We start from the raw sequence: 21806 nt of genomic DNA on the forward strand, positions 1-21806 counted from the left end.
CTCAACCAAGTATGAACGACCATCTCAAAATCATGACCATACAGGAATATAGAATGTTGTCTTGTCAAATCAGTACATGCACCAGTACCTGATGGTGATAACTTGAAGCAGACTTTAAGAATTTCCCATAGACACGAACCGCTTCCTTTGTGTATGGCTTCAAGGTCAACCTTAGTTTATCAACATGAGGTTTTGTCACAACACCAATGGTATGGATATGTGGCTTGCTGAACTTCTTCACTTCCTGCAGAACAGGACAATAGCCTTGACATAGATGTTTGAACAAGATGAAGAAACAAGGGATCTCATATCTTATCCACCTGGTAATAGGGATCGTCAACTTCCTTAACATTAATCAAGTGTGGAGCCAGAGCACTCTTAGATGACTCACAAACCTCAAGGGTTTTTGTAGCCAGAGAATGCAGATGCCGCTTGAAAGAGGTTTCTACTGTCAAGTAGTGCTCCTTTAATGCTGCAATCCACTCCTTCAGAGAAAAAGGGAATATGAATAATTTCTGATTATAGTAATGATATTTAGCATGTACGATTAGTATATGAACCACCATGCTCATTTAACTTTCAAGCAGAGCTAGATCAGTGATCAGATCAATACACCATCAACATTCCCAAGAAAAAGATAGCTTACCATCTTCATTGTCTCAAGGTGAGGTTCAGCCCACTTTGCAGATTGAGAAATCTTCTCCATGGTCAAGCATAGAAAGTAAATAACACAAAGTCACAACTTGGCAATGACAGTACTGTGAACCGAGGGATGACCCTTTCCAATTACAATACTCACAACTTGGCAATATAAACCGTACCTTCTGAATAATAATATTCATCACAGGTTTTCCATGTACATTCCAGTGCAACACGATGAAGGACTGAAAGTGAATGATCATCACATCACAATAACAGCTCTTATGAACCAAGATAGCACAAGACAAGAACTACCTGAAATTGAGAAAGATGTACCGCCAGCCAATGTGGGAGCCATGCACCATGAACCTGAGCATAAAATGAAATGCATCAACTTCTAGAGATGATAGAGAGAATATAACATGGTGAGGCCCAAGATTGATCATATCATACAGTCATTCACCTGCGTAATTTAGCACAAGATGATTCTTGAATCTTCAAAAATCATGTTTCCAAGATTAACCAAGTACCATCCACGTAAATATGCTCGCATGCACATCATATAATGTGAAGAGCAGTGAAATATTGTGATTGGAAATCTTTTTCACAGAGTTAATCAATTTCAATATCATCATTTCCTACCTATCATTAGAATATCACCCAAAGACATGTTCTAGTTTAACTTCTTTCAAATTTTCAGACAAGCATGGAAAACCACTATTGTGCTACCTAGTTATGGAGATTTTTGAAAACGAATGTTATTCTCAAGATCAATTCTGAAAAGACTATTTAAAAAGAGGTCTGTCAAACAAAAGAAACACCGCAACAGAGAAAAAACTGTTTTAAGATTTAACGACGGTTCAGGTCTTGTGCCTCAGTCAGCTCCTTATGCTTTGAAGCAGCTTCAATCTGTGCCTTCAGTAGTTCCTCCTGGAAAGCACAAAGGATATCACAGGAGGGTCGTCTCAGGTTTCAATAACACAAAACAGAGCATGTAGATATAAATACCATAGCCACACAAAACAGAACATGTAGATATAAATACCTTAGCCACTTCAAGAGCTCATTCAATGTTACGTATCTTTGACTTGTGCTCATCAATGATCTTTTCGAGCTGGCAAACAAGGATACATAATGATGTTAGCACACGCCAACCGAACAGCATGAAGCTCGACTTTCAAAGAGCTAGCATTGCAGAGCAACATGCAACTCATTCTGTATCTTGAGATGCACATATGAAAGCAACTATATAGTCTGTATTTGCTTAGATTCGAACAAAAACACTTCAAGAAACTGTCTTGAGTCAAGTCTCATTGGAAAATGGTATGAATCTTAGTGCAGCCAAGCATCACTGATTCAGGCACCAAAGACTTATCTCATGCACATGGACTGATGTTCTAATTACTAATATAAGGAAACAACTTAAAAATTAAGCCAATCCGTCAAAATGGTATAACATAACCTCTTCATTGTTTACTTTTAGGTACTTGGTGTCTCATGAAAGTACAGCTTCCAATTTTGAAGAAGAAAGTACTTTACCTATAACAAAATTTAAAAATCTTATAATTTCAACTTGAATCCTTTGTAACATCACCAAGGGAAGCGAGATTGCTCTTCTACAGGGCCTCTGCAGTCTGACCATATAATATATAGAGACGGCAGGCTCTTCACGGATGCCATCCTTATTTTAAGATATCGGTACCTGCAGGCCTTGCACCCTCAATTAGCAAGGTATCTTTTTCTTGCCCTTTACCAGGCAATACCCTCTCTATGATGTACATCCAAAGGATTCCGAGGTCCACGATAGCATGCACAATCAGTGTAGTCAAAAGGCGAAAAGCGCGGGCGAGGCACCAGGCACACGCAAGCGAAGCGAGGCGAAGTTACTCAAAGTTTTAATAATCACTAATCTTTAAAAGATTAGATCAATACCTACGCTTTTCCGAATCAATGTGTAAATTAGTGATGAGCAAGAAAAGCATATAGACCTGGAACTTTGTCTCTAGCTTTATCCTTTTCCTCTGTTCACATAGTGTGATATCCCCTTGTCCCACATTGCTTAGGAGGGGAGTCTTGGGCTTGTTTATAAGGCTTGGGTGCCCTTAGATTTGCAAGACGCGTTTTTCGGGCGTTGTATGGGCGACGCTCGGAGGAACAAAACCGTGAGGACTGTGTGTCCAAAGCGGACAATATCTTGCAAAGTGGCGCAGCGGAAGCGCATGGGGCCCAAGGCCGTTACAATTGGTATCAGAGCCGACTTCCGACAGCATGTGTGGACCATAGTGGGCGCTCGCTGGTGCCGCCGAGGGCACAGCGGGGACGTTGTGCCGCTAAGGGGGGGATTATGTGATATCCCCTTGTCCCACATTGCTTAGGAGGGGAGTCTTGGGCTTGTTTATAAGGCTTGGGTGCCCTTAGATTTGCAAGACGCGTTTTCCGGGCGTTGTATGGGCGACGCTCGGAGGAACAAAACCGTGAGGACTGTGTGTCCAAAGTGGACAATATCTTGCAAAGTGGCGCAGCGGAAGCGCATGGGGCCCAAGGCCGTTACACATAGACCAGCAAATTTCTCTTTTTCTCCGAGGGAGACGACCGACTAGGTTTAATCGTTTTTCTTCCTAGTGTTTATGAGTACTTATTTGGGCTCATATTATATATCTGTCCTCCTTTCCGAGAAAAGGATAGAAGAGTCTTTTCGAATGATGAAGTCACTAGGGTTTTCTGTTCCAACAAAGCCCGCAAGCCATCAATTTTATTATAAGTGAGGAAAAAAAATGTTCATATCGGCGTCGACGAGAGCCACGTCGGTGATTTCTGACCAAAATTAACTAGATAGACACAATTGACACAAATATAAAATGTTTAGCATTAAATTCGCATAGTTGAAAGGTTTAAAATTGAAATGATACTAATGAAAAAAATTTAGAATTTTTTGGACAATTTTTCGAATGATGATGTCCCGCCTTGCTTCACAATTCAACCACTTGATTAACTTCATACGGATGGACTAAGTTTCCTGTGAAATAAACTGCTATATTCTATACACCGAATTCATGTAACAAAGGATATCAAGCATGAAAATTATTAACTTGACACTTAATGCCTTCAGCATATGAATTGAACCAAACCCGAGGCAATCAAATCATTACTATCCACAACAAAAGATAAAAAGAAATATTCCCACTTAAGAATTTGTCACGAATGAATTTCATCACATAATTTGAAACACATATATGTAGTTTTAGAATGAATCCACATCCAGCAATTAAAACATATATATACGTAATTTTTAATTAATTGTTATTTATTTTTTGTGGTCCGAAATAGATTGTTAGCATAATAATCACCCAAAGACCTGTTATATAATCGATTCTCTATTTAATTGCATGATCCAATGGTTCCGCATGCATTGACTCCAGATTGACTAGTGAACCTTTTCTCTATCCTCTTGCATAAGTTCGGGTAAAGCAAATCTCAATACTCCTCTTCCAAGCAACTTCTTTTGCTTTCGGATCCTTCGTTCTTAACCACAAAAAAGAAATGGTGATGACGAAAGTGGTGGTTGCTATATTTGCTCGGGGGTGCGGTGGTTGAAGGTAAACTTGGGCTAAGTGGGAGTGAGTTCATTGTTCACATGAATCCCATTTGTGAGAGAAATGGAAAGCCGATACACTTTTTGGCTTGACACTTGCTGTGGGAATATGTCTTCCAAAGATCATTTCCGTGACATCTTTGACATCGATCGGAACAGAGAGGCTTGTGTTGGATTGTTATCGTTTCTCCGAAGGGATTGATTCAAAAGGCGTCTCGATGCCAAAAACGGTTGAACTTGTACACCAAGTGAAAAACATTCCTTTTTGGATTACGACCAAAAATAAAATGCAGCAGAGATTCTACAGTTTGGAATCAAAAGATATGGCGAATAAAAATCCTATGTGTCAAAGGAAACGATGACGTGTCCCGATTCTGCTATAATTTCTCCATCACTTGCTCATCAATCACAATCTCGGACGGCCACAATCTCTTCATTGCTTGCTCATCAAGCGCAATCTCAATCAGTTGTGATCTCTCCACCAATTACTCATCAATCAAGATCAATTCTTTCCAAAGAAAAGAGGTCATGATTGTGTCCTTCATTGATTCTGTAGCTCTAGCTTGTATTATATAAAGACACCACACTGCATAGCCAAAGTATGTACAAAAATCTTATCAATGAAACACAAAGTACTTATTGGCAATTGCCACTCAATCTCTTCTTGCTAGTTCATTGTTTTTTACATGGTATTAGAGCCATATCATTTGAAAGCATAAATGGCAAACGAATCAAATTCATCCATCACCCCACCTTCCCCAAGCACTGCTGCTAACAATCAAGCAACAAGCAACCCAATCCCAAGTGTTGATAATCCAACGGACCTCATCAAGCATGTTGTCCCACTGTGTCCTCTCATCCCTTCCACGGGAGGCTCATCGGGATCAATCACGGGTCCTGCAGTTGGTATCAAATTAACCGGAGACAATTTCATCATATGGAAGGCATGCCTCTTCCCCTTTCTCCGAGCCGGTGGACTCCTATCAATTATGGATGGAACCGAGCCATGCCCTCCACATACTATCACCGAAATTAGTGAGAATGGTGTCATCAAAAGTTCACCAAATCCAGCATATGAAACATGGTTTACTCGAGATCAAATTGCCCTCTGGTGGATTCTCAATTCCATAGCCGACAACATCGTTGCACGACTCTCCAATTTGGACTCTTCGGTAGCCGTATGGTCCTTCTTAGCTCAATCATAGGTGGCACGTAACGGTGCTCGTGCCACACATCTATGAATGCAACTTCGGACTCTCCGCAAGGGAAATCAAACAATCACCGAATATCTTCAACAAATAGCCTTCCTTGTTGATCAACTTGCCTCGATTGGTGAGAACATCTCTTCATAATAATATCAAACTCACTTGTTTAGGGGGGTTCGGAGCGGAATATCAAAGTTCAATAGTATCGATCTCCGTTCAAAGTCAATACCGATCCTTTACACGTGAGTCTCTACATGGGTTGCTCTTGGCTCATGAGGCATGGCTTGACTTGCTTGAGCCCATTATCTCCCCTCCAGCAGCGTTCATGACGCAGACAGCACACCAAGCACCACAACGGGTTCCTTCTCACGTGGATAGGTCACAATGGCTTGTGCAACAAGTGAGCAGCACTTTGGCCCACAAAATTTAGCCTCAAATTACTCACCAAATGTAGGCAATTACGGGAATCAAAGAAAAGGTAATGTTCGATGCCAACTTTACGATCGCTTTAGCCACCGAGCCAATGTGTGCCGTGATCGCGGGCTTCCACCCTAATCTTTAAATTCAGTACCACGGCTCCATATTACTAAAATTCCACCACCCCCATCAGTTTTTTCAGACCTGTGGTATCCAGATTCCGATGCAACACACCACGTCATAAACAATCCTTCTCAATTGTCTTCTCTTCAGCCCTACACAAGCAACCAACATGGTACCATAGGTAATGGGTCTAGCCTCTCAATAACCCGTACTGGTACTCTTGTTTCCCAAAATTTCATTTGTCTAATGTCCTAGTTGTTCCTTCTATAAAGAAAAACTTACTTTCCATTCGTTAGTTTTCACGGGAAAACAATTGTGATTTCATTGCCTCACCTAATTGTTTTTTCGTGAAGTGTTGCCATATGGGTAAGATTCTCTTCCAAGGGAACCTTATCAAGGACTCTATCAAATGCTAGGACAATCCAAGTTTTCTCCTTCAGCCTATCACCTATCTCAATCCAGTTCTCTTGTCCATTGGCATCATCGTTTAGGCCATGTTGCATATTCCACTATTTCTCTCATGTTCAATAAATCGTCGGTTATTCAACCAAATTGTTCAGCTTGTGCATCTAGCAAGAGTCATCGTTATCCTCATCCTCCCACTTTTCATAGGTCCACGGCTCCCCTAGAATTAGTTCATTTTGACATTTGGGGGCCGGCTCCTGTGACATCTCATCAAAACAATAAATATTATGTTTGCTTTATTGATGATTACTCCAAATTTTCCTAGCTCTATGTCTTCAACCCTCGTGATCAATTTTTACATATCTTCGTGGTCTTTCTAAACTTTGTTGAAAACTAGCTCAATATTCGAGTTAAAGCTATCCAAAGTGATTGCGCCGGAGAATTTCTTTCTACATCTTTTAATAAATTGCTACGGGAGCTTGGCATTTACAAATGGACATCCTGTCCTCGCCTGGCCCTTCAAAATGGTTCGGCTGAGCGCAAACACAGGCATGTTGTTGAAATGGGTCTAGCTATAATGCACTATGCATCTATTCCCTCTTATTTTTGGGATTTTGATTTTGAAAGTGCACTTCATATTATCAACCAATTGCCTACTCATGTTCTCCAGCAGCGCTCCCCACGGGAAATGCTCTTTTCTAACGCCCCACCCATTGAGCATCTTCGGGTTTTTTCTTGTCTTGTGTACCCCGATCCTACAACCCTATGCTAAGCACAAACTAGAGCCCATGTCACATCGGTGTATTTTCTTGGGATATCCATCGGGTGTGAAGGGCTATTGCTGCTATTCTCTAAAACAACGACGGTTCTATACAATTGCAGGCGCCATTTTTGATGAGATTATTTTTCCATTTGTTATTCCTGTTACCGACGTATCGTTAAATGTGTCTCCACCAGCATCATTAGAGTTACCTCTTTATGTTCCCCCATTGACACATTTACAACATGATAATTCACATATGCAGGAGCCAAGGACCGATGCATCCCACATATCGACACCTGTACACAGCAATCCCACCACCTCTTGCTCAGTATATCTCCAACTACAACCAAAAGTGCCCTCTCTTACCGCTGAAACTATCCCACATACCACAATCTAGCGGACTAGCGATCCGCCACCACAACCGGCTCCACCAACCCACCCCATGGTGACCGGACTTCAAGATAGCACCATTCCTCGCCGACATGTGCAAAAGGATTATACCTATGCACTTGCCACTTCGGTAGCAATCCCATCCCCACTATCTTGTTACGGTGAGGCGGTAAAAGACCCAAATTGGTAAGCAGCTATGGCCCAAGAGTACACCGCACTACTAAAAAATTAGACATGGGAGCTTGTACCATCTCCTCAACACTATAAACCCATTGGCTGCAAATGGGTCATTCGGGTCAAGCTTCGTGCAGATGGCTCTTTTGAAAGATACAAGGCCGGATTAGTCGCAAAGGGCTTTCATTAATAGCGGGGACTCGACTATCATGAAACCTTCAGTCCGGTGGTGAAACATGTCACGGTTCACATAGTTCTCGTGGTTGCATTTTCACGTGGTTGGCAACTCGGGCAGCGAGACGTTAAGAATGTTTTCCTCCATGATCATCTCACCGAAGAAATATTCATGGATCAATTGCCAGGTTTTGTTGATCCCCACCATCCTCATCATGTCTGCCGCCTGAAACGATCTCTCTATAGCTTGAAACAAGCACTCCATGCCTGGCACCAACGTCTTAGTACTTTTCTCGTCTCAATAGGTTTTGTAGCTTCTACCGCTGACTCATCACTATTCATATTGCATACAGCCCAATACAACATCTTCCTGCTCGTCTATGTCAACAACATCATTCTTATAGGATACCCTACAACGCCATTATCTGCTCTCCTAGAGTCTCCACAAAAAGAATTTGCTATCAAAGACTTGGGTAATCTCCATTCTTTTCTTAGGATTGAACTACAACGCACTTCAGATGGTATTCTTCTTCTCCAAACAAAATACGCAGCGGATCTTCTTGCTTGAGCAAAAATGCAAGATGCAAAGTCTGTCGCCACCCCATGTATAGCAGGCTTGGATATTCTCCATCTACCCATTGTGGCGCGTTGTTTTCGGACTCGACACTTTATCGTAGTACCGTGGGCACATTGTAGTGTCTTACTCTCACTCGACCCGATATTGCCTTCGCTGTCAACACTGCTCGTCGGTTCATGCATGCACCCACGAAGGTCCATTGGCAATTTGCCAAAAGCATATTGGGCTTCGTTCATGGCACGCAGCACCATGGCATACTATTTACCGGTAGCCGCAATTTTCATCTTCATGCTTTTTCAAATGCAGGTTGGATTAGGGACCACGACACCAGACGATCAATTGGAGGTTTTGGCATATTCCTCGGCTCAAATCTCATCTCGTGGTGTTCTCGTAAGCAACGGATTGTCGCCCGATCTAGCATAGAGGCCAAATTCAAAAGGTTAGCCTACAATCTTGCTGAACTCATTTAGATTGAAGCTCTCCTCCGCGATCTCGGTGTCTCTTGGCAAGGTCCTCCGGTTCTTTGGTGTGATAATATCTCAGCCATCTATTTAACAGGGAATGCCGTCTTTCATGCTCGGAAAAAGCACGTCGAAATTGATTACCATTTTGTACGAGAACAGGTCACCAAAAATCAACTCCATGTTCGGTATATTTCCACTGCCGATCAACCCGCCAATATCTTCACCAAAGGGCTCTCCATTTCAACTTCTACAGTCCAAGCTTACTGTGTTCCGCCACATCAACTTGCGGGAGGGTGTCAAAGGAAACGATGACGTGTCCCGATTCTACTACAATTTCTCCATCACTTGCTTATCAATCACAATCTCAGACGGCCACAATCTCTCCATTACTTGCGCATCAAGCACAATCTCAATCAGTTGTGATCTCTCCACCAAGTACTCATCAATCAAGATCAATTCTTTCCAAAGAAAAGAGATCATGATTGTGTCCTTCATTGATTCTATAGCTCTAGTTTGTATTATATAAAGACACCACACTGTATAGCCGAAGTATGTACAAAAATCTTATCAGTGAAACACAAAGTACTTATTGGCAATTGGCACTCAATCTCTTCTTGCTAGTTCATTATATTTTACACTATGCAACCACAAAGAGTTCATATTATTCTTGTTAAAAAGTCATTCTAGATCGGCATGCACATTTGCCTCTTTGCTCTAAGTCTAAAGCAGACTGAAGGGTGCCCTCATAATATCTGCAAGCAAGTTTAAAAGATCACTACAAAGTAAAAGAGATTTTATACAATATTATTGTCATAAGAAAATACGGCGCGCATAAACACACACGGACGAAAAAATAAAGAAAGATTGAGGTTTGGGGAGAAGCGAGACATAATCAAAGAAAGGATTGAGTTGGACAACATTAGATTCAAATAAGTGAGCCCCTCGTCGTGACAACTTGTAATCGAGACATTATCTTTTTTTTCTCTCTCTCTCTTCTTCGATGATTGAGATTTTATCTAGTGAACAACAGAAAAAGCAAGGGAGCGTTCCTGTTACAAGATGAAGTACACAAGCTCGGGGACTAGGAATTTTCCATGAGAAGAAGCTGAAAAGCAATGTGAGAATCCTACCTATGCCCATACTAGGCAAAAAGAGGAATATCCCGCTTTCTGGAGCAACCGAACTTGATACTTGTTAAAAAAACAAATAAGCAGGGGAGCAATCCTATTACAAGATAAAAAATCGAGAGCGCCAAGACCAAACTAGAAGGTGATGACCTGAAAAAGTCGAGCCTCAACAACCGAATCGAGCTTTATGCCCGGGTAATGCTCAACATGTGGGAGAAGTAAGTAGCTTGCGAGTCCGATTAAACTCACATTCCCGATTCTTCCAACAATAGTAGACAATCCTTGAGGAAATGCCACTTATTCCTGTTACGAGAAAAAAAAAAGTTTAAAGTAAATGCCACTTACTCCGGAAAGCACTTCAATACATTTTCGCATTATGTGTGGCCTGGAGAGTAAGCTTGCATGTGGTAGAATATTTGCTCTTTATTGATGCGATTGTTTGTTAGGACGTTTGAGCGAATCATCACCATAGCCAGGCTTAGGCATCCGCTTTGGCTTTATGAATGAAATTATCTTTTGTGAAATGGCTGTGGTGTTTTTCCTACTACACTATCCCCGTTGATCTTGTTGTTTGGGAGTGTTGCACGTTCCGCATGCGCCGTAATTTCCTAGGTCAATAGTGTACCCGAGACGCTATCATTCGTGACCGAGGCGATTTGGTAGGAATGTCACGGGTCCGGGGAACGGGGCGTGACAACTACCTAAGTTTTGTGATTGTTATGATTATTTGTGAATATAGCAAGGTGATCAAATGGATTTGGATGACTGATTATGATGGCAATAGTTTGCCTCAAGTGAAGTTGTTGAGGTTTACTTCTAAGCGTGAATTGTTGAAGTGGAGGATTAGTTCTGGATATGTGATTAAGGAGGATTTGAAATAAGGAGATTGATTTGGTGGATTATATGCTTAAATCTATGCTAGATATCGAGAGGAATTTACATATTGATCTTGAGTGAATGAAAATGGACGACCGAAGTGATATACATTGTTACTAGGCTATTTATCTTTGAAAGTTCGCCTCATGGATATAGTTGAGCGTAAGTTGCGAATCTATGATGTATCTAGTCTAAAAACGAGTAACACGCATTACAGAGACTTAATTGCATTAAAACCGTTGAGTTTGAAAACGTGCATGCATGATCATATCATTGCTTTTATATTGGACTTGAATAACTATCAGCTCGGTGTGGGACGAGTTAGCAAGATACTTAAAAACCGTGGAGACGTGGTATGGAACGTGTTGAGATGGGACTTTCTCCGTAATTGTATGACTTGGGGATAAACCATGCAACCCGACTTGTGTCCAACTCAAGAAGTGTACGCCGAGGCGGAGATAAGACCTATGCAATGGGTGGCTCCTGGCTGTCATTTCGGACCCAAGTGGCAGGAGGATAGGATGAATTATAGCAACCCGACCTGTGTCTAACTCGGGGAATGTACGCCGGGGCAACGATAAGTCATATGCAATGGACAGCTCTTGGTTGTCATCACAGAGCAAAATGGCAGGTGGACATGAATGAACGTTATTTATTGAAAGAATGGGTTTAAGTATTGTGCTAAGTCCGATGTCGCTCTCAATTATGTATCAAAACGATTATGAAAATCTCAATTGATCGTTAAGCTTTTGAAATCCAAAGTATTTTCAGATTTCGAAAAGTTCTCGATTTTGGATTGAAACTGTTTCGAGTTTGAGTTGCATTGTGCTTTTTGAAACAAAACAGTTTCTAGAAGTAAAAGTTGCATTGCTTTCAATTTTTGAAATGAATTTACTGATTTCTAAACTCAAATGAACTGGAAATGATAAACATGGCATTGCAATTCGAGTACCGAAATGAAACATCGTGATGAATGAGTTGAGATGCCATTAGCAAGAAACATCTAAAATGCCTAGTGAGAATTTGTGAAAGTCTGTTGTGATACCTCCGAGGTTATTTTCGGAGAAGATCCTACTTGTGTGAGGAATGAATTGTTTGTATTTGCCTGTAGTAGTGTGTCCTACAGAGGTCTAGATTGTATCACGGAATGCTTAGAGATTGATTCCCAGAGATCCGAAGATTTCGTCGGACTTAATTGATTTTGTGAAATGATTGTGTGAAATATTTTTAACCGCAACCAAAAAACTACGGGCTTGGCATATGGAATCGGCATCATGAATGGCAGAGGATTGTGTCCTGAGTGATGGACAGCCTAGCTTGTCTGGATGTTTTGAAATATGGGGCAGTGATAGGTCCATTATTGAATATTAACGTCATTTGAATTGGTGGGATTGTGAAAGTGAGAATGGTATTGAAAAGTATAATTGAAATATGTGAAAGAGTGGTTGTGTAATTGTAAGATTGAATGATAGATGAAAATAACACGATGATGTTGCCATATTATTGAGATCAATGATGACCTAGTTTATAGGTTAAGATTGCGAGATGTAGCAATTGAAGTTAGAATATGCAATGAAGTGTAATAAGCCACATGATTGAGTAAAAAGGAAATTCACCATAAGAATCTCCCTATTTAGGAGGGAATAAGATCAAATTTCAAGGACGAAATTTCTCAAGGTGGGCAGGACTATGATGATCCAAAAACCCTCACCTACCTATAGGTGAATTAGTATTTAATGAGTTCGGATTATTGGATAAGATGCAAGGAATTTTTATTTGAACTCCTGGGTATTTTTAAGGAATTTTTATGTACCCGATACTATTTTTAGAAACACGATATGAAACTTTCACCCGATTTAAATAGGAGCAGGTTAGTGGTTGATAGTTTAGAATCATCTGGCTTGAAATTTGGAATTCAGCCAACACATTCAAGCATGACAAAACTTCAAACACGACAAAGCAGAAGCACGACAAATCAAAAACAGCTGACAAACTGCCGACTTTAAGCACGACACGTCATAAGCTAACTCTATTGCAAGCTGCTGCAAATAGCTAACTGCAAGTTACCGATCGCAAGCCGACTAGTCTTAGCTAATTGAACCATTATAAATAGAAATCGTCGTCAGTGCATTCAAAAGCTATTGTTATAAATTTTGTCGTTATTCTGCCGGACTGCCGAATCTCTCTCTCTCTCTCTCTCTCTCTCTCTCTCTCTCTCTCTCTCTCTCTCTCTCTCTCTCTCTCTCGGCCATACTCGCGATCGCCAATTGCCGTCGCCGTTGCGGTTTGAGCAGCTCGCCGCGACTGCGCCTTTCGTGCATCGCCCTAGTCGTGTCATCTTTGTTCGACCGCCTCAACCGTTCGCCGCCTTGTCCGGTACCCTACCACGACCACCTTTGGTCTTTGTGGTCGACCTAGCCGTTGTTCGGCTGTCCGTCTATCCGTATGATTGTTCATTTGATTTCTCGCTTAGTCGAGACGAGTAGATCTCTATCCTTACTACTATGCTTTCTATGATTATGGATGCGATTGTTGGATTTCGATGGTTGATGAGTTATGGTAGAGGATTTGGATATCATTATGAGATTTACTATCTATAAGGATCGTGTTTACTTTGTTAGGATTCTGATATCTACCATTGATGTGGAATATGTTTGGTTGTTTTGGACGATCCTCAATTCTATGATGTTATAATTGGTTTAGTCGTTTGGCCTGGGGATTCTACTTGCGGAGGAGCTTCGGCTTACTCTCATTGATTAACTATTTTTCAGATGAGTTAGCCCAACATAGTTGGAGTGCTAGAGACCGCGAATGATGATTTTAGAAATCCAGAGTAGATTACCTTCTATTGTACTCCTCTCTAATATGTAATAAAGGTTGGATGGTGAGTTTGAATAAACGAGTTTTGAATAAAAGTGTGTTGTCTAAAATATGTGCATCTGGTTAGTGAACCATGAAAAGGCCATACCCTTTGTATAGGCATGCTTGCCATTGGATGTTTTTGTTTTCCATACACTTGTGCCGGTATGGCCGCTTGATTGATTTTTTTATTATTAGAGCTTCCGCATGCGCCAATTACTCTGATTAAGAAAACAAAGATTAATTAAAGAATGAGAGCAAGGTTTTGGAAACCTTTCCGAATGAGGTGTTAGCGGTATGGGACGCTACAATTATCTCTTCGCTAAACAATAGCATAACATGTTATGGCTCATCTTAGACCCATGAGCGCAAGTACCTTGTCCCACCCATTCTCAAGAAACTCGTGAGGAATAAACAACGAACATTGGTAAGCAGGAGAGAAGTTAGCTTATGTTAAATAAAAGCCAAGTAACATCTCTAGAAGCAAATGTTGAGTTACACTCCCTACATAGAACACACTGCGCATTAAGTGTTCATTGGACATGAAGTTCTGAATTGTCCTAAACAACTACACCCTTTCCCTGTTGAAAATATTCTAGAACTACACCCTTTCCCTATTGAAAATATTCTAAGTTTTCATTTTCACGTAAACAATAAATAGGATGCTTCAAAATCGTAAGATCATTCACGACAATATGGCTTCACAACCAGAGGGGGCCGCCCAATATGCAGGAATCCACATTTGTAAAACAAACCGAGTGAGCATTGGTCCCGAAAGAAAGCCACATAAACAATCCTTACTGTGCAACTCTCGAAAATGCTTGCGTGAAGTTCCAGCATTCGTGAATATGGCATGCATGACCACACGAACATTGTTGACACTTAAATTTTCGCTGGTATTCATTTTCTCCACAAAATCCCTTCTCCGCTTGTGAACTAAGGACATTGTAATGTGGAACCTCGGGCCCACCAACTAAAACTTAGAAAGACCAGAGAGCCGGTCAACTCTAAAAGCCCAGTTTCGCTTTCGTGGTAAGGTCTAATAGGATATTTTAGAAGATTGGGACGTGCATGGGCCCAAAAGGTTCAGTTTTTACTTGCACCAGCGCCTCTCCAGCTCTGCCTTGTGCTTTGTTTTGCTCTCTCTCTCTATATATATGTGTGTGTGTGTGTGTGTGTGTGTTTTGTCATTCTCGGTTCAGAGCTCACTCTCGGCTCTGTTCAATAAAAGGTGAAGCTCTCCATCTAGTCGTGATTTGATTGTCAAGCCGGACTCCGAGTCAGTCGTAGTTGAAAGTCAAGGCAGCACCTCGATCTATGGCTTTAACTCTCGGATATGGCACTTGAAAATGAGCTGGTTTCACGTGCGTTCATGGAAAACATAGTTTGATTCTCTTGTCGAGAGAGTATTCGATTTGCTTGCTTCCAATACTCTGAATTTGATGAGTCTCGTTCAATAAGAAGGGTTGCCACAGTCGAGAAGGCATCTCAATTGCCTAAACGGTTGAAACTGTACACCAAGTGAAAACACTCTTTTTTGGATTACAGCCAAGACGAAAAGAGCAGCCGAGATTCTACATTTTGGAATCAAAAGATATGGTGACTAAGAATCCTACGCAACCACAGAGAATTCATATTATTCTTTATTAGATAAAATATTAAAGTGGGGTCTACAGGAGATACGGTGTGCGCCCATGCGGGCAACCACACCCCAGTGAGCAGTTATTTGCTCAAACGTGAAGAATCACGTTGGTTGGCTTTACGTCAATAACTGACGCACTCTCCTTCGTTCTCCTATCTGTAACTTCATTCTGTCACTTCAAGAAAATAGAAAACGCAGAAGGCTCCTCCCATCGTCGATTGTCGTTTGACAGAGAAAAACTCCGTGATCGCAAAGGGCATCTAATCGGTGATCAATAAGGTATGTCCTCGTGATGTATCTTCGTCGATCGGTGAATCTGGTGATCTATTGGGCATGTTTCCGCTGTTTGTTGAGTATGTATTAGATCGGATTATGTATCCATCATTCTTGTTAAAAAATTATTCTAGACCGGCATGCACATCTGCCTCTATGTTCTAACTCTAAAACAGTCTCAAGGATGCCCTGGTAATATCAGCAAGCAATTTTGAAAGATTACTACAAAGCAAAAGAGATTTTATACGATATTATTGTCAAAAGAAAGTACGGCGCGCATAAACACACAGAGATGAGAAGATAAAGAAAGGTTGATGTTTGGGGAGAATCGAGACATGATCAAAGAAAGAGTCGAGCTGGACAACATTAGATTCAGATAAGTGAGCCCCTCATCGTGACAACTTGTACTCAGACATTATCTGTTTTTTTTTTCTTTCGATGACTACGATTTTATCTAGTGAAAAACACAAAAAGCAGGGGGCGCAATTCCTGTTATAAGATGAAGTACACAAGCTCAGCCACTACGGACACTATCCATGAAATGAAGCTGAAGAGCGGCGTGAGAATCCTGCTTATGCCCATACTAGGCAAAGAGATGAGTATCCTGCTTTCTGGAACAACTGAACTTGATACTTGTAAAAAAAACAGATAAGCAGGGGAGCAATCCTGTTACAAGATAAAAAAACGAGAGCTCCAAGACCAAACTGTAATGTGATGACCTGAAAGAATAGAGCTTCAGCAACCGAATCGAGCTTTATGCTTGGTGATGCTCAACGCGTGGAAGAAGTAAGTAGCATGCGAGTCCGATTAAACTCTGATTTCTGATTCTAAGAACGATCGTAGACTATTCTTGAAGAAATGCCACTCTATGTCCTGTTACATCTTTGCATTGACCAAATTCCTGTTCATTTGGTTCAACATGTTCTAAGAAAAGATGTTATGTCGCAGACTCAGAGAATTACCAAATTGGAATCGAGCTTCTTTTGGAGACCGAATCCAGCAGGAAATCCCCAGAAAAAAAAAAAAAAAAGCCCCAAATCGCCTTCAGTGAGCAGATGAGCTTCGGTAAGAGTCGAGATTCCTGAAGAGAGAAAGAATTGATCAGCATAAACCCTAAAGCCCAGAATCAATTCCTGTGGAGGAACCGAGAAAGACACGGCCGGACTTGTGTTGTTTCTGTAACTTCAGCCACACTCGGACAATTCCGCAACCGAAACGGTATCCTTTCACTAATGCTACATGGGTGCCACGTCCCCACCGTTAGGCCTATGTTATTCACTCAAGTCTCTCCCTTTTTTGGTCGAAATTCACTTAAGTCTCTACGGCATTTACTGACGAAATGGGTGATGGAGGGCAAATGTGTAGGGATACAAGTTTGGTGTCTTTTGTGTCATCATGAGTATAATTTGAGGTTTTTGTAACTTGATTCCTAAAATATATGTCGTCTCTGACAAGGGCTTAGCCACCTAAATGCTCATATAGCATGAAGTGCTTTCCATAAGTAAATATGATGGCAAATGCCCTCTTGAAAGGGAATAATAAAAATTGCAAAATGTAAGAATTATGAAAAGCTCGCAGACATTGGGAACACGATAGTACCTTTTAGTATACTGCAGAAACACTCGTTTCTGGATCAGTCCACGTACCAAAGAAGGAATTTCCATAAGCTTTTGAGTCCGTGCTGTTCAGACACCATATTCATAAATTTCCATTCAGCGTCCCGCAAGTCCTCACTTTTAATCCATTCTACCAGACTGTCTGAAAGTTCACGCCCATAGAGATCCTCGGCTGGTGAGTCAAAGACAAAGAATTCCGATAGGTTCTTCAAGTTTGAGATATCAAGTGTGGTTAGCGACGGGCATATTACAACATGAAGCTTTGTGACACTCGAGGGAATCTGCGGAATGCATTTCAATGCGGGGCATCTTAAAAGCTGAAGAGTCTTCAAGTGAGGAAGCGCACCTAATTCAGGAGGTAGGTCAGTAATGCTTTGGTGACCCAGGGTCAAAACTTCCAGTTTGGATAATCTCCCAATCCACCAAAGCTTGTGAACTTGCGCCGACTCAGATGGGCTAGAGATCTCAGGCGCTGTGGCGTCGAGCAACAGTAGTTTCAGATTGATCAAGTTGGAAAGATCGGTATCGGCCATTGGGACATGAGATGCGATTGCCAGAGAAATCAAGCTTTCTGGAAGCTTTGGGAGGGCTGATATACGCGTTAACTTCAATACTTTTAGATTCTCCAGACTCTCCATAGACTCGGGTAACTCGGTGATTCCTGCATATGTTAGATCCAACTCAGTCAATGATCGTAATTTCGTAATGGAATGTGGAAGCCTTTGCAATGAATGGCACATAGCCAAAGATAAGCTTTGGAGATTTGTCGGCGCCCCAATAGAGTCAGGTGGGTGTCCAACATTTGTCCGATCCAATGAAAGCGTCACTAGCGAAGTTAAACAATTGAGTGAATCCCCTTCTTTTGCTGATGGTGAAATCTCAACATGACGTTTTTCCGGGTCCGCCATACCAAACCAATCAGGAATTTCTCGTATATCGGAATGGTCAAGAAGCGGTTACGTGAGAGATGGCAATCCACCCAGCTCATCTGGCAGATAATGCAGATTCCAACAATCGCGCAAGTTCAAGAAAATCAAGCGCTTTAGTTGACCGATTGATGAGTCGACTTCAGTCAATTTGTAACACCTTTTGAGAATCAATCTCTCTAACATCGGGAATCCGGAGAAATCGGGAGTCTTGGTCAAGTGCTCACATCTCGAAAGGTCAAGAACTTTTAATTTCTTTGCTCTCTGTAACACCAACACGACAATTGTCAGCAAGACATTAAATGAAGATAATGTACACACTAATAAGAAGGCTTCTCTAGAGCTGAGAGTACCTTAATATGTCTCCATCCGTCCCAATCGTGAGTAATTGTACTCCTTGAAAAATCAAGAACGACCAAATTTGTCAACGGAAAATTGCTTAACTTGAGTATCCGCCGAGGAAAATAATGCCAAGAGAGCCATCTTAAATTGGGAAGGAGTCGGTTCTCAATCGGTGAAAAATCCGTAGGCGACGTGATCGGGGACTTGTTATGCCAAAGAAGTGTAGCTTGCGATAAAAAACGCTCAACTCTATCATGAGAGAGGGAAGCGCTATCCACATGAAGGAATCTTAGATTTGGAAGAGCTGCAAATCCTTCAAGAGTGAACCGATACTTTGACCATTTCTCAAACTTCAAACAGAGGGCTTCAAGCTTTGCATTTCTCTAATTGAGCAAACAAGAAAAATTTATGAAAGAAGGATGCGGTTAGCTAATTAAGAGATAATTGGGCATATCTAAATAAACTAAGTTCACTCTCATCATTCTTATAGACCAATTTCGAGAGGTGGTTTTGACATTTGAAATTTAACACTTTATGAAATGTTTTAAAATATGTGGAATTTTTAAAATATGTTGATATAATTGTGATTGTTTCCACTAAGGGGGAGAAGGCCCCGATTACTAAAATGTGAATTCTAGAGCACAAAGGAAATGGGATCCAATATTTACCTTCTCGCTCAGTAGTATCTTCAATGCCTCCTCATGATTCCATAGTCTGCTTTGCTTATTTAATTGGCCCCCACTTTCTTGAGAAACAATTTCTCTACCAAGATCTTTGAGTTGATCGTGCATCCACAACTTATTATCGTCTCCAATTTTTATCAATGACATCAATCGAAGAACTTCAAGACCTTCTGTTGGGCAAAAACCACAATCTCTCCACATGCACTTTATTGCACTATAATCGTATCCATCGAAAAGACAAGCTATATCAAGAAATATTTGTCTCTGACCAAAATCCAATGTTTCATAACTTATCATCAACTTATTTCCAATCCCCTTGATGTGACCTTTTTTCCACTTCACCAAGTAATCATCCCACATTTCTTCTTTTTGTCCACATATTGACAAAGTCGAACCCATAACCTCTAGAATCAATGGAAGACCTTCGGCTATCTTCACAATTTCTCTAGACTGTTCCATCTTCTCATTTGGAGGGTGATCTCTTCCGAAAACATGCTTGCTGAATAGCTGAAGGGATCTATCGGGATCCAAACAACCAACTAAATAAGTCAATTTTACTTTGAATGCACGTAGAACATTTAGATTTCTTGTTGTTATAAGTATCCGACTTCCTAGACCAAAGCAACCTCGCCTCCCTAAAAGTGCAGTCAATTGATCCTTTTCATCAACATCATCGAGAAGAATAAGAACTTTCTTAGTTGAAAATCTCTCTTCTATCGTCATTATTCCCTCATCCTTCGAATTGATACTTGGGTGTCCCTGTCCCGGTCTCGAGAGGTTTGAGATTAGTTGAGTCTGCAAACACTCGATTCCTTTTGAACGTGAAGTTTCTTTAACATCAGCAAGAAAGCAACGGTTCTCAAAGTCCCGAGAAATCTTGTCGTACACTACTTTGGCAAGAGTAGTTTTTCCGATGCCACCCATTCCGTGGATTCCCACAATCTTTGCATCGTCAATCTCGGTGCCTATCATCCCCAGAACTTCTTTCACACGGTCGTCAACACCAACCAAGAAGTCACTAACCACCAAACAAGCCGTCTTCAGCTCACTTAAAACCGTGGTAACCATCTCTTTAACTAGTTGTCCTTCGTGCCTAAAAACGAAAATGACGAGAAGCCCAAGGCAAAGTAGAAAGTACGTTAGAAGACACGAGCTGCAATCTATGACATTAGGAATTGATAGCAGTCTGTGGAAGCCACGGAATGCTACAGGAAGTGAAACTGCAAACGGAACATACCACACTGCATTCTCAGGAAGAGTAAATTCACGGACATGCTAGGCAGATGCTCACACCTTGTGCAGCATTCAAACAGTTACGCGACTGTGAAAGTATGGTATCTTGCTAATTAGAACAAAAGAGGTATTTCTGCTTTATAAACAAGCTTCTCCTTCTCAAAATAGCTTTACTTATTAGCATATTGTACAAGGCTAATGCGTTATTAATAATAAATAAGAGAATAAAGTTTCACAATACTACATAAGTTACTTGCGACGAACGTTAATAGGCACGTTGATTGCATAAAGATGCAAACTCATTATATCATACTTTGTGTCATAAATATTTAATGTCAGATTAGATTGTCGGCACACTACTTAGACAAAGGAAGCCAGCATAGCCACAATTTTTCCAATTTTGTTAAAAAAGGAAATTTTCAAGTGAATAGCCTTTGAACTCGAGGCGTCAATCAAGAGTGGAAGATAATTAGGTACCTGCTAGCCACGTTTTCTACGTTCCATCCCTTTAACCCTCCAACCTCATTGAGGGCAGCTCTCCAATTTCGGATGGTCTCATCGTCCACTCGCTTCTTGTTTCCGTGCACAAGCAAGGACTCCCCGTAATCTCCGGTTTGGTATCGAACCTCGGATGGTTCGACATAGTAGAAAACGGGCATGATTACCTGTCCCTTTCTTTTCCGACACTCCACCATTTTGGCCAATTCCTTCAGACACCATTTACTGGAAGCATAATTTTTAGAGAAGATGGGTATGGAGATCTTCGACTGCTCAATCGCCCCGAGCAGATCCGGGCCGATCTCTTCGCCGACACAGAGTTCTTCGTCGTCTCTGTACGTACGGACTCCTGCATCTGTGAGACGGGTATAGAGATGATCGGTGAAGCCCGTGCGCGTGTCCGGTCCCCTGAAGCTCAAGAAAACTTCATAGTCGCACCCTTGCATCGCGACCAGCCGCAGAGAAAAAATGAAGCACCGGAGTGGCACCAGATAAGCAATAGCAGATGTCCGAGCTCTATGAAGCCGAACGTTACGGTACAGGCAGAGAGGTTAGTGCATAGTAAAGCGGGTACGACCTATTATAATTTGTGTCGTGGATCTCAAGACAAGAATTCTTTGGAGCACCAATCTCAAGGAAGCAAGATTCGGGGAACTTCACCTGTGTGTGAAAGGGCAGCACGTGCTCTCTCCTTTTTGGACGCCGTTTAAGGCAGAGCACATGGCACGTGCTCTCTCCTTTTTCCCGACTTAAGTACACCCCAAGTGCCATAAGTTATGTACGGCGCTCACTTTAGTGCCAAAACTTT

The 21806-nt window shown here is 41.4% G+C and overlaps 1 protein-coding gene across 1 annotated transcript; it reads right to left on the reverse strand.

Moving 5' to 3' along the window:
* Positions 1-305: 305 nt before the first annotated feature.
* Positions 306-21601, reverse strand: LOC115732972 (disease resistance protein L6-like). Its single transcript, XM_048278132.1, has 10 exons — positions 20978-21601; positions 19253-20360; positions 18596-18967; positions 18296-18506; positions 17451-17977; positions 1513-1569; positions 955-1008; positions 822-884; positions 647-697; positions 306-485 (listed from the first exon to the last, which is right to left on the reverse strand). The coding sequence occupies exons 1-10, from the start codon at positions 21442-21444 to the stop codon at positions 306-308; spliced, it is 3090 nt and encodes a 1029-aa protein (XP_048134089.1). The 5' UTR covers positions 21445-21601.
* Between the last annotated feature and the right edge of the window lie 205 nt (positions 21602-21806).

This window comes from Rhodamnia argentea, chromosome 4 (genome assembly GCF_020921035.1).
Source record: "Rhodamnia argentea isolate NSW1041297 chromosome 4, ASM2092103v1, whole genome shotgun sequence".
Lineage (NCBI taxonomy): Eukaryota > Viridiplantae > Streptophyta > Magnoliopsida > Myrtales > Myrtaceae > Rhodamnia > Rhodamnia argentea.

What these genes read in the sequence shown, in the direction of transcription:
- LOC115732972 (XM_048278132.1), bottom strand. Translation starts at nt 21,444, where the DNA reads ATGCAAGGGTGCGACTATGAAGTTTTCTTGAGCTTCAGGGGACCGGAC. An exon ending in ACGGATGGAGACATATTAAG is followed by an intron (nt 18,507 to 18,595) that starts GTACTCTCAGCT and finishes TTGGTGTTACAG; the next exon opens with AGAGCAAAGAAATTAAAAGT. An exon ending in TTATCTGCCAGATGAGCTGG is followed by an intron (nt 17,978 to 18,295) that starts GTGGATTGCCAT and finishes TAACATATGCAG; the next exon opens with GAATCACCGAGTTACCCGAG.